Source organism: Pygoscelis adeliae, unplaced genomic scaffold (genome assembly GCF_000699105.1).
Source record: "Pygoscelis adeliae isolate BGI_AS28 unplaced genomic scaffold, ASM69910v1 Scaffold467, whole genome shotgun sequence".
NCBI lineage: Eukaryota > Metazoa > Chordata > Aves > Sphenisciformes > Spheniscidae > Pygoscelis > Pygoscelis adeliae.
This window is the reverse complement of record NW_008825253.1, coordinates 400970-414840: the sequence shown is the minus strand read 5'-3', so window position 1 is coordinate 414840 and position 13871 is coordinate 400970. Positions and strand designations below refer to the sequence as shown.

General features: G+C 57.0%; 2 protein-coding genes across 2 annotated transcripts in view; one reads left to right on the top strand and one right to left on the bottom strand.

Annotated features, from left to right (window-relative positions):
• LOC103921435 (testis-expressed sequence 2 protein-like) overlaps window positions 1–4161 on the top strand; it is a 5221-nt gene extending 1060 nt beyond the window's left edge. The window contains exons 2-11 of the mRNA XM_009329405.1: window positions 92–292; window positions 394–697; window positions 1024–1241; window positions 1462–1608; window positions 1713–1812; window positions 1976–2108; window positions 2218–2355; window positions 2610–2822; window positions 3162–3282; window positions 4036–4161. Of these exons, the coding sequence (XP_009327680.1) occupies window positions 92–292; window positions 394–697; window positions 1024–1241; window positions 1462–1608; window positions 1713–1812; window positions 1976–2108; window positions 2218–2355; window positions 2610–2822; window positions 3162–3282; window positions 4036–4161 (1701 nt within the window). The remainder of the gene's footprint in view (window positions 1–91; window positions 293–393; window positions 698–1023; window positions 1242–1461; window positions 1609–1712; window positions 1813–1975; window positions 2109–2217; window positions 2356–2609; window positions 2823–3161; window positions 3283–4035) is intronic.
• Window positions 4162–5181: 1020 nt separating this feature from the next.
• RPL3L (ribosomal protein L3-like) lies at window positions 5182–13668 on the bottom strand. The gene is made up of 10 exons (XM_009329380.1): window positions 13526–13668; window positions 12483–12675; window positions 11676–11844; window positions 10661–10796; window positions 9329–9515; window positions 8606–8766; window positions 8216–8317; window positions 7472–7567; window positions 6831–6950; window positions 5182–5296 (listed from the first exon to the last, which is right to left on the bottom strand). The coding sequence occupies exons 1-10, from the start codon at window positions 13526–13528 to the stop codon at window positions 5240–5242; spliced, it is 1224 nt and encodes a 407-aa protein (XP_009327655.1). The 5' UTR covers window positions 13529–13668; the 3' UTR covers window positions 5182–5239.
• Between the last annotated feature and the right edge of the window lie 203 nt (window positions 13669–13871).

Genomic DNA, 13871 nt, shown 5'->3' with positions numbered 1-13871 from the left:
GCACCGAGGGGGTGCCGAGCCCACGGTGGATGCAGGCTGCCACCCCGTACGGCACAGGGGGAAGCAGCCGGCTCCCTCTCCTCCCACCCAGGGCTGGATGAACCAGCTGCACGTCTACGACCCTGAGCTTTTCCACCCCTCGCTCACGCACTCGGTGCTCGCCACGCTGGATGGGGCCACCCTCAAGCTCTCCTACCCCAAGAGCAACATCCCACGCCGAGCCACCTTCGAGGAGGAAATCCTCGACACCGTCTTCGTCAGCCACCGCTGCTATGACCTGACTGATGCCAAGGTGAGTCCGGCAGCGCCAAGGACTCTCCCGTGGGAGTAGGGGACTCTCCCCTTGTGGGGACCCCCAGTGCCCTGGCTTCACCACCACTCTCGGTGTTGCAGGTCTTCCTCTGCCCCCCAAGCCTGGCCCGAAAGCGGACGTGGAACAAGAAATACCCCATATGCGTCCTCCTCCCCGACCTGGCGGACATGGAGTGCAGGAGCAGCGAGGAGCACAACGTAGAGCTGCAGAGGAATGAAGGGACGAAGAAGGCGCCAGTGCCAGGCCAGGATGTCCCAGGGGACTGCAGGGAGAGGTGCCTGTACCTCTTCGGGCGGACTGGGAGGGAGAAGGAGGAGTGGTACCAGCACCTCATGCGAGCCTCCCGTGGGACACCCAGCAGCAGCCACGGCAAAGCCAGGGCAGGTGAGAAGCAGCCATCGTGGCGTCTGCTCTGTGCCGGGTCTGATCCAGGGTGGGAGCTGCACGTGTGCTGGGAGGACAAGCCCTTGGTAGGCAGCAGTGAGCGTGGGGGGAGATGGAGGAGCCCAGAGCCAAGAGCGTTTGCAGCAGCAGGGAGAGCCTGGAGGATCCCCCTTGCCAGCACAGGGTGGGTGGCATGTCGCTGGCATCGCGGACGGGCAGCATGTCACCGCATGTGCATCGCGGCACGTCACCGCGCGTGCATTGCCGCCAGGCGGCATGTCACCTCTCATGCCATCCTGACCCGCTCGTTGTCCCCGTGTCTCCAGGTGTGGGACCAGCTCCGCGGAGCAGCAGCAGCAGCAGTGGAGGGAGCGCCGAGGACATCCCCTCCGCTGTCCCACCCAAGGACCTGGCGGGAAGCGTCCGACAGAAGATTTTCCTGGATTACGGCACCTACATGGCCCGATTCGTGCCAGCGCAGGTGGGGGGCAGCCCAGATCGGAGCCCCTCTCACGGAGCACTGGGCAGCCCCACGCCCGTGAAGGTGAGTGGGACAAATCCAGCACCGGGAGCGGGACACGAGCGTTAAGCAGAGGCTGATGGACCCTGCGTGCAGCCACTTCCAGTCCTGTGGTTTGTCTCCTCCCTCCCGCCACCACGGTTTGAGCAGCCAAGCCATGGTGCAAGGGAGCACCCAGCCAGCGGGTCCCACTGCTCATGGGGCCACCTCACTCCAGGGGCTCGTGGCTTCTGTCCCTCCGCAGCTCGGTGAGGACACGGCCGGGCACAGCGAGGCATGCATGGCCTGGATGAATGCGCTGGTGGGGCGCATCTTCTGGGACTTCCTCCGGGAGCGATACTGGGCCGAGCAAGTGTCCAGCAAGATCCAGAAGAAGTTGAGCAAGATCAAGGTCAGAGGCAGGAGCATCACAGCACCCGGGACAGCCCCATCCCCAAGGCCCCACGGCGGGTGCCAGACTGTGGTGATCGTCCCCATGTGGTTTCCCTCCATCAGCTCCCGTATTTCATGAATGAGCTGACGCTGACGGAGCTGGACATGGGCACATCCATCCCCTCGGTCCTCAGCGCCTCCAACACCACCGTCAATGACCGAGGTAAGAGCCCTGCAGAGCAGCAGGGATCCCAGGGCTGGCTCCACAGCAGCTGTTATCGAGGTACCAGCCCGGTCCCCGAAGCAGGGAGGTGTCGGCAGGCGCATGAGCAGCCCTCGGCCCCTGCGGTGCTGACAGGGGCTCACCCCGTCCCTCTCCCCGGCAGGGCTCTGGGTGGACGTGGAGGTCACCTACTGCGGCTCGTTGCAGATGACGCTCGAGACGAAGATGAACCTCTGCAAGCTGGGGAAGGAGAGCACTGCAGAGGAGAGCTGCCCGGCAGAGGCAGGCGGAGAGGGGTAAGGAGAATGTGCATGGCTGGGTTTCATCCTCCTCCTCCTCTTGCCTGAGCGAGGCAAGAGGGTGCTGGCCCCAGGGCACCCCTGTGATGCTCCTTGGGGCTCGCAGCGCCAGGCCACGGCTGATCCTGCTGGCAGACAGCGATGCGGAGTCATCCAGCGCCGGCTCCTCCGACGAGGAAGATGTCACCGCTGCAGAGCCCGCGGGAGCCCTGGGGGAGCGGGTCCCACCGCCTGGCGCCGAGGGGTAAGGGGCTGTTTGGGGTCTGCGCCACGGGGTGTACGGGGAGATGCTGGGGGAGGCACGGTGCTATGCCAGCACAGGGGCTGGGGGCCGGTTTCCCCGGGAGGGCACGCACAGGCACCCCGGCACATCATGGCAGCCCGTCACAGGGGACTCCTGTCCCTGCGGGGTGCTGTGGCAGACGGCCGGGGGATGCCGAAACCCAGCACGGCTCTGGGTCTCACCCTGCTGCTGAGCTGTGGCTCCCCTTGCTTTAGCCACGTCAGCAGCAACAGCACGAGCCGGAAGATCCTGCGCTTTGTGGATAAGATCGCCAAGTCCAAGTACTTCCAGAAGGCCACTGAAAACGAGTTCATCAAAAAGAAGATCGAGGAGGTTTCCAACACACCGCTGCTGCTGACGGTGGAGGTGCAGGAGCTGGCAGGCACCTTGGCCGTGAACATCCCCCCACCACCAACGGACCGTGTCTGGTACCAGCTCTCCTTCCTCCCATGCGGGGACACACACGCATCCTCCTTCCAGCTCCCCTTGCTCCCTGTGGCTCAGCCAAGGAGCCAGCTCTGGGGCTTCGTGTTCATCTGGGGTGCCAGCAAGCCAGGGCTGTTCTCCCAAAGGGAGTCAGAGACCTCAGGCTCATTTCTCCTGGTCCCCACCCAGGCCAAGACAGGATCTGGGGACCCAGAGCTCCCGCTGCAACCCAGCCACCTCCTCCCAGGAGGCAGGTCCCTAAAACCCAGCAGTGGGGCCATGTGGGCTGTGCCGCATATTCGGGACGTGATGCTTTCTGCCTCTTTCCTTTCCCTTTGCAGGTACAGCTTCCGAGTCCCGCCCCAGCTGGAGCTGAAGGTGCGCCCAAAGCTGGGTGAGCGGGAGGTGACGTTCCTCCATGTCACCGAGTGGATCGAGAAGAAGCTGCAGCACGAATTTCAGGTGCGTGGTCTGTTAAAGGGCTCAGCAAACCCTGCTGAAGCATGGGCGTCGCTGCGATCAGGGATAATCAGACCTCAGTTTGGGCCAGGGTTATCTCTACAGAAAGCCAACATCTCATCTGGTCTGTCCAGCTTTGGACAGTCAAGAAACACAACCTAAGTAACAAGTTCCAAGGGCTGGTGCTCCGAGCACTAGAGTGCTTGAGGAGAAGTGGTTTCCTCCCAGCATGTGCAGCCCTGCCCCAAACAGGGGGGTTAGGAGTGTCAGCAAGTCCCAGGCAGACACCCCCCAAAAGGGCTGAATTCACCCATCAACTCTGGTTTTGGGATGTTTGGGAGATTTACCATCACAAGGTACCCGCTGGTTTGTTTTCAGCCTCTCGCCTTTGAGACCTCTGCTCAAAGAGCAGAAATGTCCCCACAGATGTTTAGGTACCCAAATCCCCCCCAAAGAGCTGCCCATTTGAATGGCTTCCAAGTGCTGGTCCCTGCCCTCTGCCATGACCACCCTTGAAGCCGTACAGGGCAAAGAAAAACTGCTCCTCTTCGTCCCCATCCTGAGATGCCCAGAGCTGGTAATCCTCTAGGGCCAGGCACGGTCAGCTGCTGACGAGGGGACGGGAGCCCCGGACCTTCTGTTCACAGCCCCGGTTTCTACCCGAGTGCGGCTCCTGCCAAGGCCACTTCCCGGCAGATGTGTCACCAGTCAGGTGTTCAAAACCACCTACTTCTTATTCTGGATGCCTCTTTTCAGAAAATCTTGGTGATGCCAAACATGGACGATCTCATCATTCCCATCATGCGCTCTGGCCTGGATCCTCAGCCACCCACTGGGGGACTGCCCGGGGACCTACCAGCCAAGGGAGAGAAGAGGCTCTGACGCGCAGCCCCACGGGCAGGGCAGAGACACTGCAGAGAGCTCAGGGGCCTCGCCGGGACACGGAGCCAGCCGGGGCCTGGCCACTGACCGCATCCAGGGCTATGCCGTGGGGTCTGAACTTCTCGGTTCATCTCACCCTCAGCACTTTTGTAGATGAGCCGCCTCCTCAAATACTGCAAGCACACGCTCAGAGCAGAACCAGACCCGGGGCAAGGGGTTTGCTGGAGACCCAAGTACTTCATGCGCCTCCTACCAGGTTCCCAGGACTCCCGATCAAGGGGGCAGCTCCGGACCAGCGGAGGGCTGGGCTTTCCACTGTCTGGTTCCCAAAGAGAGTGCAGGACGCCCAGACCAGTGCTGCACTGAGGGAGTTGTGATCACCGCTGATCCAAGACATCACAGCTCCAAGACACATCACACCCTCCGCTGCAGGCAGCTGGACTGCAAGGAAAACATGGGTGGGAAATGAGTCCAAAATCTGAATAAATCCATCACTGCCCGGTCTTACCTAGCAGCCATCTTATTGTACCCAAGTTCCCACCTCTGCCGAGGATGCCGGCTGTGATCGTGGGGATTTGAGCAGAGAGAAGTCCACGGGTCACACTTTCAGCTCAGCAAAAGGAGTGCCTGAGTGTGCGTGTGTGGGAGGCGGCGAGGGGAGAGATGGTCAGTGAGACCGGGCAGAGGCAGGTAATGGGGAGGCCCTGTCTTCCCAGCAGAAACTGGGGCAGAAGTGCTGGTACCTGCTCTGCTCCCCTCTGGAAGAGAGGAAGGGGAGTCTTCACCGTGGTTTGGGTGAGTGCAGGCAGTGGAAAAAAATTCACCGGGCAAAGGAAAGGGAGGATCCAGAGGACAGAGCAGGCACGTGGCCGTCCCAGTTAGTCCCTGTCATATGGGCCAGTCTCACGTGCTACTTGTCCCATCCCCACGTGCTGAGGAGCCTCGAGGACACACTGCTGCCCACAGGCAGCACTGAATGCAGGCAGGACACCCCTCCAGAAGGAAGACAGGCAGCAGACATGGCTTGAAGCCTTTTTATTGAAGGTGGCCAGTTAGGTAGCCTTGCGTATCTGAGTCCTTACAGCTCTTCCTGCACTCCTGGCTTCCCTTTCACCAAGTGTTTCTTCTGAGGGCCCTGGAAGAGAGCAGAGCAGAGAGCTCTCAGTGTCAGTGGCAGACAAACCTGGCCTACAAGGCTGCATCTGAGCTGCGGGGGGCAGAAATGCAGCTCTGGCCCCTTTCTGCCGTGCAAGGCTGCTCCTGGTCTCTGCTCCCCAGCTGGGAGCTCTGTGCCGCCATTCACCAGCCGCCCCTGGGGCCTCCATAGCCCTGCAGGAATCAGGAGGGGAACATCATTGCCCTTGCACAAAGGGTTTGTTTGTCTGGAAACCACAAAAGCAGCCAGAGAGCGGCAGCGAGTGACCTGCTCCGAGCTGGGCGGGCTGGCCTGCAGTCAGGGGACGTGGAGGGGAGCAGTAATCGTGCTGATGAACGCTACCGGGAGCCCGCCACGGTGGAGCAGCTGCCGAGCTGCTGTACGAGCCCTGGAGGAGGCAAGGCCTCCCACAGCCAAAGGCGCAGATTCTCATCAGCCAACTCAACAGAGCCTGAGGGGTTTCCACCAGCTAAGAAACGGGGTTGTCCCGGACCAAGTAAGCCCTAGGGGAGCAGATGGCAAGAATTACTTACGTGCCTCTACTTCCAGCCAAATGTAAAGTTTTACCACATTGTATGTGGGGGAAACTCTCACCCCACAGTAGAAAATGGCAAAGAAAACATCTGCAACCTGGTAAAACCACCTCCTGTCACTAAGGTCCACGTCACAGCTACTCGGGACTTGCAGTGACAGCAACAGCAGAACACAGAACAAGCTCCTAACACTGAGATAAAGGAAAACAGCTTAACCTCTAAAGAGCTCTGCAAAGGCACTGCATAGCCAATCCCCCTTCCCGGGGCTGAGGAGGCTTAGCCAGTTTCACATGGGATTTCTAGCCGACAGGCCGGATCCGGACACGGTTTACATCTGCGTGGTATCCAGGCAGTCGTTTCTTTCATTTCTGCTAGCTGAAGGCCTGGCTTACTCAACGCTTCCTCAATTTCACATTCAGACTTATGCACCAGCCTGGTGTAGGTTGCAAAACTCTTCAAGAAACTCTGCTTGTTTTGGATTCTTTAAATTTTTTTTTTGCCCTGGATTTAAGAAAAATATACTGCCTGGCCTTTTTGAAAGCTTCCTGACAAAAGAATCGCAAATTTGTGTCTGAATTTGACCCAACCTTTTCCTCTTAAGAACATTAAAGTTATAAATCATTCCAAACAAATCAAAAAGAAGTGCACAATTACGGGTGAAAGAGACCATATGTCCAAGGCAGTGCCTGCCAAGTTAACTGCTTGTTTAAAACGTCCCGTGGTGAATGGAAACTGGTTGGCCATATGGTATATTATTTGCTAGTTGGGTTGTCTTGGATCATGCACACAACCATCATGTCCTTCCTTAGCATAATATCTGCTGTGTGATTTGAATTCATGCCTGTCTTTTATGCAAGACAGTCCCGATCACTCATTGCTGTTACATCGAGAAGCAGATGCTTGGTTGGAGTCCATCAGTTGCTGTAGCCCCAGCTGCGAGCGTGGCCTGGGAGCTGGAGCCGGCGCAGGACGTAACTCACCATGAAAGCCCGCTTCTCCTGGGCTGTCTGGAAGCAGCCATGGCCAAACTTGGAAGTGGTATCAATGAATTTGAGTTCAATGGCTTCCTGAGCCCGGCGGCTTGTGTGCACCAGAAGGGACTGGAAAAGAAGAGTCACAATGCATCAGGCTTAGCGTTACAGAAAATCTGGACATCTGCTGTGATGGAAGCAGGGTTGAAATATCCTAGGTGCATCCATTAGACAAATATCTCCACAAAAATCTGCCTTCTCAGAGAAACACCCTGGTGCTCAGGTGGCAGGTGATGCCTTGGATTGCAGAGCAGCTCTGAAATGAGCCTACTCTCCACTTAGCGTTTCATTTGCTCACAATCTGTTTATGGCCAAGGTTTCCATTTCTGGGCCCCACATCACAGCCCTCAAAGGCTTGCAGCTTCTGTCTCCAGAGAGAGTACCTCCGACTGCACACTGCCACAAACCTCCTAGCCGCGAATGGTCTCACTGAGCACCGCGCTCAGGTGCCACATGCCCTCTGCAACACAGCATCAAGGACCCGACCAGTCTCCCTGCCCAGCATTTGGAGGCGGTGGCGTTCTCCACGCGGTGAACCCCTTCGTGGAGAGCTACAGCCCGTCCCTCCCCAGCGCCGGCTGCGCTCTCACCTTACGGAGGGTGAGCACACGCTTCTTCGTGCCCACGACGCAGCCTTTCAGCATGAGGAAGTCGTTGTTGACCTCCCCATAGTGAGGAAAGCCACCCTGTGGGGAGAGGGAGAGAGAGGGTTGGCAGGCAGGAGAGCCGGACGGGAGCAGATGTGTCCACAGGTGGCACTTTCTAGGGCAGGAGAAGGTAGTGACTGACAGTCCTTCCAGCTAACAACACTCTGCACCCTTCAGGTTGCCTGCTCAGGACCACCAGAGCATGTCAGCCCCACTGACTGCATGATCCAAGCTAAGCAGCACCCCGTCAGAGCTGGGGAACCAGCAACCCTGCTTCCTTCCCTGAAGGGTGTGGGTGAACAGAGAGCAGAGCTGGCTAGACTCCCAAGTTAACAGTTTTTAATAAGCAAAAGTGAATTTTTAAACCAAGTAACAAACATTTATCTGTTAAGTATCAGATTTTTAATGTCATTTATACTTCTTTTTCTTTTTAAACAAAGTTCTTGGTTCCTGCCCAAGTCATCAGCTGAAAGTTATGTGTTTGGGTCTACCAATGGGCCTAAAAAAACACCTCACAGAGATGGTTTTCCATGTCCAAAACATGAGGAAAGGAATCACTGCATTTCTTTCAGTGAACTTCCTTCAAATCATTTCTTACGCAGGTGTCTCCGGCCAAGGAATTACTTCCCTGGCTAGGATTCCTGTAGCCAGGGCCAGTCACAGCCCTTTTACACCCTCAGCCCTTACCAGAGGCGTAATGGTCTTCTCCGTGACATCGTAGTGCGTCGAGGCATTGTTCTTCACCACTTTGCCATCCTCCACGTGGATCCCATGGCCGACGCGGTAAATCTAGGAACAGAAAGGAAATTGAGACGGCGACTTTCCCACCCCCTCAGTGAGGGATGTCACAGGGACGATGCAGTTTTCACCAAGATGTGCCCCCTGTGATGTGTCCCTTGAGCAGGGAACAAGGGAACAGGGAACAACAGGGAAAGGCACGGAGAACAACAGCACTGCAGATCTCTAGGGAAACATCTGGGGGGAACAGAGGCCACGGTGCAAAGGATGGTGACAGCACGGGAGGAAGGAAGGCAGGAAGGCGCAGTGGTGCTCTGAGGGAGCCCATCTGGGCCATACCTTCTTGTTGAGCTCCGTGCGGTGGTGGTAGCCCTTCTGGCCAGCCCGAGCAATGGAGTAGCCAACCCGGGCCGGGTGCCAGGCTCCGATGCAGGCAACTTTGCGCAAGCCCTTGTGTGTCTTCCTGGGGAGCTTCTTGGTGTGCCAACGGCTCGTTACCCCTGGAAATGTGACCGGACAGGGCAGTGAGAACCCCGGGGAGATTCAGGGCTGGTGTCTGAGTGCTGGGGAGGGGAGAGTCTCATTATTCTTCTGCAGTTCTTGGAAGATACCATGTTGGAAGGAGACCAAGAGCTGTCACCACCGTGAGAGGCCGGAGCACAGAACTGTTCTCACTTCCCATGGATTTGATCAGACTGTGACATGTTCCTGATGAGCACATCCACGCACACGCACAGAAACACCCACATCTCCGCACACGTGGCGTTTGTGAGACGTGCAATGGCTTTACGTACTCACAGTGCCTCTGAGCCTCCTCCTCCAGGGAGGACTCTGGGCACAGCAGAAAACATGGCCTTTACTGAGATTAAGGAAACCAAGCTCTGCTACAATGGAACTGCACATCACGGCTGAGGGCCAGAGGCTCTTTGCTAGTCCCTGTGCGCAATAAGTTGGTGGGTTCTCAGCATGGCTAATAGTCTCCTCCCCCAGCACTACCTTATGGGTAGTGTCATATGAGAAGGACAGAACCGAGCCCCTGGCAAGGGTCTCCTTGCTCTGTACCTTTCATCCCATGCCCCTTGGTCACGCCAATGACATCAATCATCTCGTTCTGGCTGAAGACGCTGTGCACGGAGACCTGCTTCTCCAGCCTCTCACGGACCCAGTCAACCTTGTCAGCCACTGTCCCACCATTCAGCTGAATCTCCATCACGTGGGCCTTCTTCTGCCGCAGCGGCAGCAGCTTCATCTGCATTAGACACTGCATTAGGGCAAAATGTTGCCTTCACCTCCCAGGCATGAACATGAGGGCAGGGCCGCATCACCCACCGCTTGTGAGGGGCACAGAGGGTGAGCAGGACCAGCTCTTCACCGCCCCTCTCTATCACACTGTCAACCCCTTTCATAACAGCCAGCGACCTGGGTCAGCACGCCTACATATCTCTTGGACCCAACTCCTTTTCCCTGAGCCCAACCACCCCATCTCCCAGTGCTCCCATTCCAGGCAGGAGCTGACCCACACCCTCTCTCCAGGGAGCACAGGAGCAGGCCAGCCTCATCCTACCCCAAAAGCTAAGCACGGTAGTACTACCCATGGTAAACGCCCCAGAGGAGCCCATCACCAGAGCACCGTCTGAGGCTGAACACTGCAACCAGCCAGGATGCAGCTCTGTGCTCCGAGCCAGAGTCAGTGCCTCTCCTTTGGTCGTGCTCCACCTCTGCTTCCAGACTGAGCAGTTATTCCTAGTTCCCACCAAGAGGTGCCTCCGCTCTCTCCCAGTCCCAGCTCCCTGTGCAAAGCCCCTGCCAAATTGCTACAGCAGGACTTTGAGGGTCCGTGCCAGCCACAAGTGAAGCCTTGAGCCAGCTTAGCTCTGCCCCAGGCTCCAAAGCAGCCATTAACTCCAGGGATCAGCATGAAAATGGGCCCCGTGTACCTAGCAATCAGCATCTAGCAAAACTGTGCCTGCTCGTGGGTTATTTTTGCCCAAACATTTGACACCAGTTGCTAATTTGAGGTGATCATGGGGCCCTTGCTGACACAGGGCTTACCACCTGCTGAGGCTCTGCACAAAGTCTGCTCTCCTCCACGGCGTGTGGGCTCCCCAGCGTGCCACAGCCGCAGCCCCCTCCGGTAATCCCCCAGCAGGGAGCTCTGCTGAGCCCACCTCAAAGGGACAGGGTGGGTGTGAAGAGGTAGCTGGAAAAGTCAGCTGGCACCTCCCATCGCCTGCATGCCCTGTCCCACACCCTCTGACGGGCGTCTGCCTGCTCAGCCTCCTGTGACCCCACCAAGACACCCCCGCGGTCCCGGCTCCCAGGCCCTCACCACGCTCCCGAGCTGAGGAAGACCCTGCGTCCCCCCTTGCCCACCCCCCGGGGTGAGGCTCTGACCTGCGTGTGCACAATGACACGAATGACCTTGCAGTACTTCTTCATAGCCGCAAAATCCTTCTCCAGCTGCCTCTTGCCGTCCTCATCCTGCCATTTTTTGCAGTACTTGGTGAACGCCTTCTTCTTGCTCTTGTGCCTACGACGAAAGTGTTTAACATCCAGCAGAGCTGAATGGTGAAGTGCTTCTGCACTTTGCTGTGCCCTGAGACAGCGCGGCGTGGGGGGGACAGATCACCTTGCCAGGCACTTCCCTGGAGGCACAAGGTGCCTGTGGATACCTGAACCTCGCCTGGCCGCCGGGGCCACCACACAGGGCTTTGAGGTGGGAAGAGGAAAGTGAATAACGAGCTGCAGAGAAGGGCTGGTAATTCAAGCCTTTTTGCATGAGGAATCCAGTTGTCTCCCACTGACTGGCTCAGTGCCATCAAAATACATGCGCAAAATCAGAGCTAAGTGGAGAAAGGAGAAAACAGCCCCCGACAGGGATCAGAGGCATGTGGTGGGTGGATCTCAACGGCACTTCTGCAGGAGACATGATTCCTACAGTTACGAAATTCATGTTTCCATTTTCCTCTCCGCTGGTGTGGGATTTCGGGTGTTGATGTTTACAAGGGCCAGGGGTCACATTCTGCATCAATTTTCCCCAACTGATCTGGTTTTACTCCCTTCATTTGGTGCCTCAGCTCAAGTATCCCAGTTTAATGGAGAGTAAATGAGCCCGACCTACACAAAGGAAAACGAACCTGCAGCATGCACTACCATATGATATTGTGGAGAGAGCTAACTTAGTTCAACTACTAGAATAAATTTACATATGCATATGCCGATTCCCAGCATCAAGCTGTTTGCAGTATCTCTCTGCATGGCTAAATAAATAGCAGTTTCACTCCACCTCAGAGCCAGCTGCCAGCTGTTTGCAACGGCTGGGCATCATGGAGAGCCTGCGGGGAAGACCTGCGAGGGACTCCCCACTCGCAGTGCCCCAGGGACCCTCCCCAGCCGCGGAGGCACGTACCAGTTCTTGTAGAAGCGCCGCCGGCACTCATCGCTGATGTGCTCAGCAAAAACAGTCTTGAAATTCCTCAAGCCCTTCGGTGTTTCTATGTACCCCACGACCCCCACCACCACCATCGGGGGGGTCTCGATGATGGTCACGGCCTCCACCTCCTCCCTCTTGGAGGTCTCTGCAAGACAGCAAAGGGAAATGGTGCTCAGCATCGTCTAGGACCAGATCATTCCCTGGAGCCATTCATGGCCCGTGCCGTTACAGCGAGCAAGCAACGTGCTGGGGGCAAAGTCACACTCTGTTCTCACAGCCAGCCTCAGCCCTTCCATCTCCCACCTGCTGGAGGGCCACGCAGGGTTTGATCCCCAGACACCGAACAGGTTAGGCCCCGTGGCCCAGCACTCTTTAACCCATCTTCCCCGGGTTGGGGGAAGCAGTACACTGGATGAATCTTGCCCTGGAGTTCGGCTCCAGTCCTGTGGGCATCCCAGAGGGTAACATTATAAACTTCCCCAGGAGGGCGCTTCAAGCCCAGGATCTGTCAGGTAGTTACCCTGCAGAGCCCTTCCGCCAGCAGGATCCAACAAACCACCAGTCACCCTACCGGCGTGAGGACCTCCCAGGAACCCCTAAACTCAGCTCACGCTGGCCATGAGGTGGCCTTTGGCCAGCCAAGATCTGGACGGCATTACGGGAGATAGCCTGGAAGCTATGTGCTCCACCACCCGTTCCCAGGAGCAGCCTTTCCCACCAACAAGTCTTTTCCCTCGTTTCCCTCCTGGATGCGGCTCCCCGCTTCCAACAGCCAAGCCTTACTGAGCCCAGGCCTGTGCACCTCCCGCACAGTGTGTGTCATGCCAGCTTTGTAGCCCAGGAAAGCCGTCAGGTGGACCGGTTTGCTGGGATCATCCTTAGGCCACGTCTTCACCTTCCCTCGATGGCGACGGCTTCTCTTGTGGGGGAGGAAGCCCAGGTGGCCGTGCCTGGGAGCAGAGAACTTGCGGTGGGACTGTGGAGAGGAAGAACAAAAAAGATCAGCTTCACTTTCAGGTCCCAGAAAACGCCGGGACCCAAAGCACAGCGGGAAATCTCCCCTTTAACATGCTGGAGGGATTCTGGGCTCTTCCTCGATTCCAACACGACAAAAAGAACTCATAACAGGATGGGCTTGTGTTCCAGCTTCCATCATGTGCACAGAAGACTTCAGTAAGTTTCTGGACAAATGATGCCGATTAAACAAAAAAACTTGAACATAATCTCCCTCCTTCTGCTTGAGGACTTTGAAGGAGAAATATGTTCTTTAATCGGTCTGTCCTTCTGTGACGTTAATGACTCATTTTGTATTCTGCAGCACCAAAAGGGCCTGCTCAGAATTCGTGGGCTTTGTGTCGTCAAGGCAAATGGCACCAAACAAGCACAGCTAACGATCAGAAGAAACGGGAAAGGATGCCCAAAGGAATCAGTAATAAGAACATGCGCAGGTTAAATATGCACCTTGAAAACCAAATTAGAAGAGCTAAATATATAAACCCCAATCGCACGGTCATGCTGAGCCAGGCAGAGAAAAGCAACAGGGCTTTAGAGACACGGACAAGTTCTCACACAACTGGCTTCAAGGCAGGGGAACTGGGGGTCAGCCCCAGCAGCGAAGGGTTAGTTCTGCATCCACCGCAACTCCCTCCTTCCTAAGATCAGTCCCGGCACCTGGTTGCACTTTCCACCAAGCTTATTTTCCAGCCCAAGCGCAGCTCTGTTGAGTTCGACCCCGTTTTCGGCTGCACTAACATCGCCGGTAACCCAGCCCTGCTCGCTGCCCCTCTCCACGCAATCGAAAGGTAGCACTGCCGAGCTTTACGAACCATGGGACGTCTTCAGCCCAGGTCAGCCGCAGAAAGAGGCTGTCAGTAAGTGCCTCCCCGGTCTAATACTTAAGACGGTTATCGGTCCAAAGACACAAATTTAGCTACGAGCTTCACGCGCTGCTATATTAATTTCGTACTGGGCCAGGCTGGCAGGTTGGACGTAGCAGTTGCGGCGTGATAAAGGTCAATTGCCGGTGTCTCAGTTTACACCTCTCCCTCCTAAACGACTGGAACGTGAAGGGCAGGAATGAGGATCGCTTCCTAACGGGGCACCACGCACCACCCGCAGCTGCGAACGCCCGCGCCGGGCACCCCCAGCTCGGCACAGCCGGCTGCTCGGGGG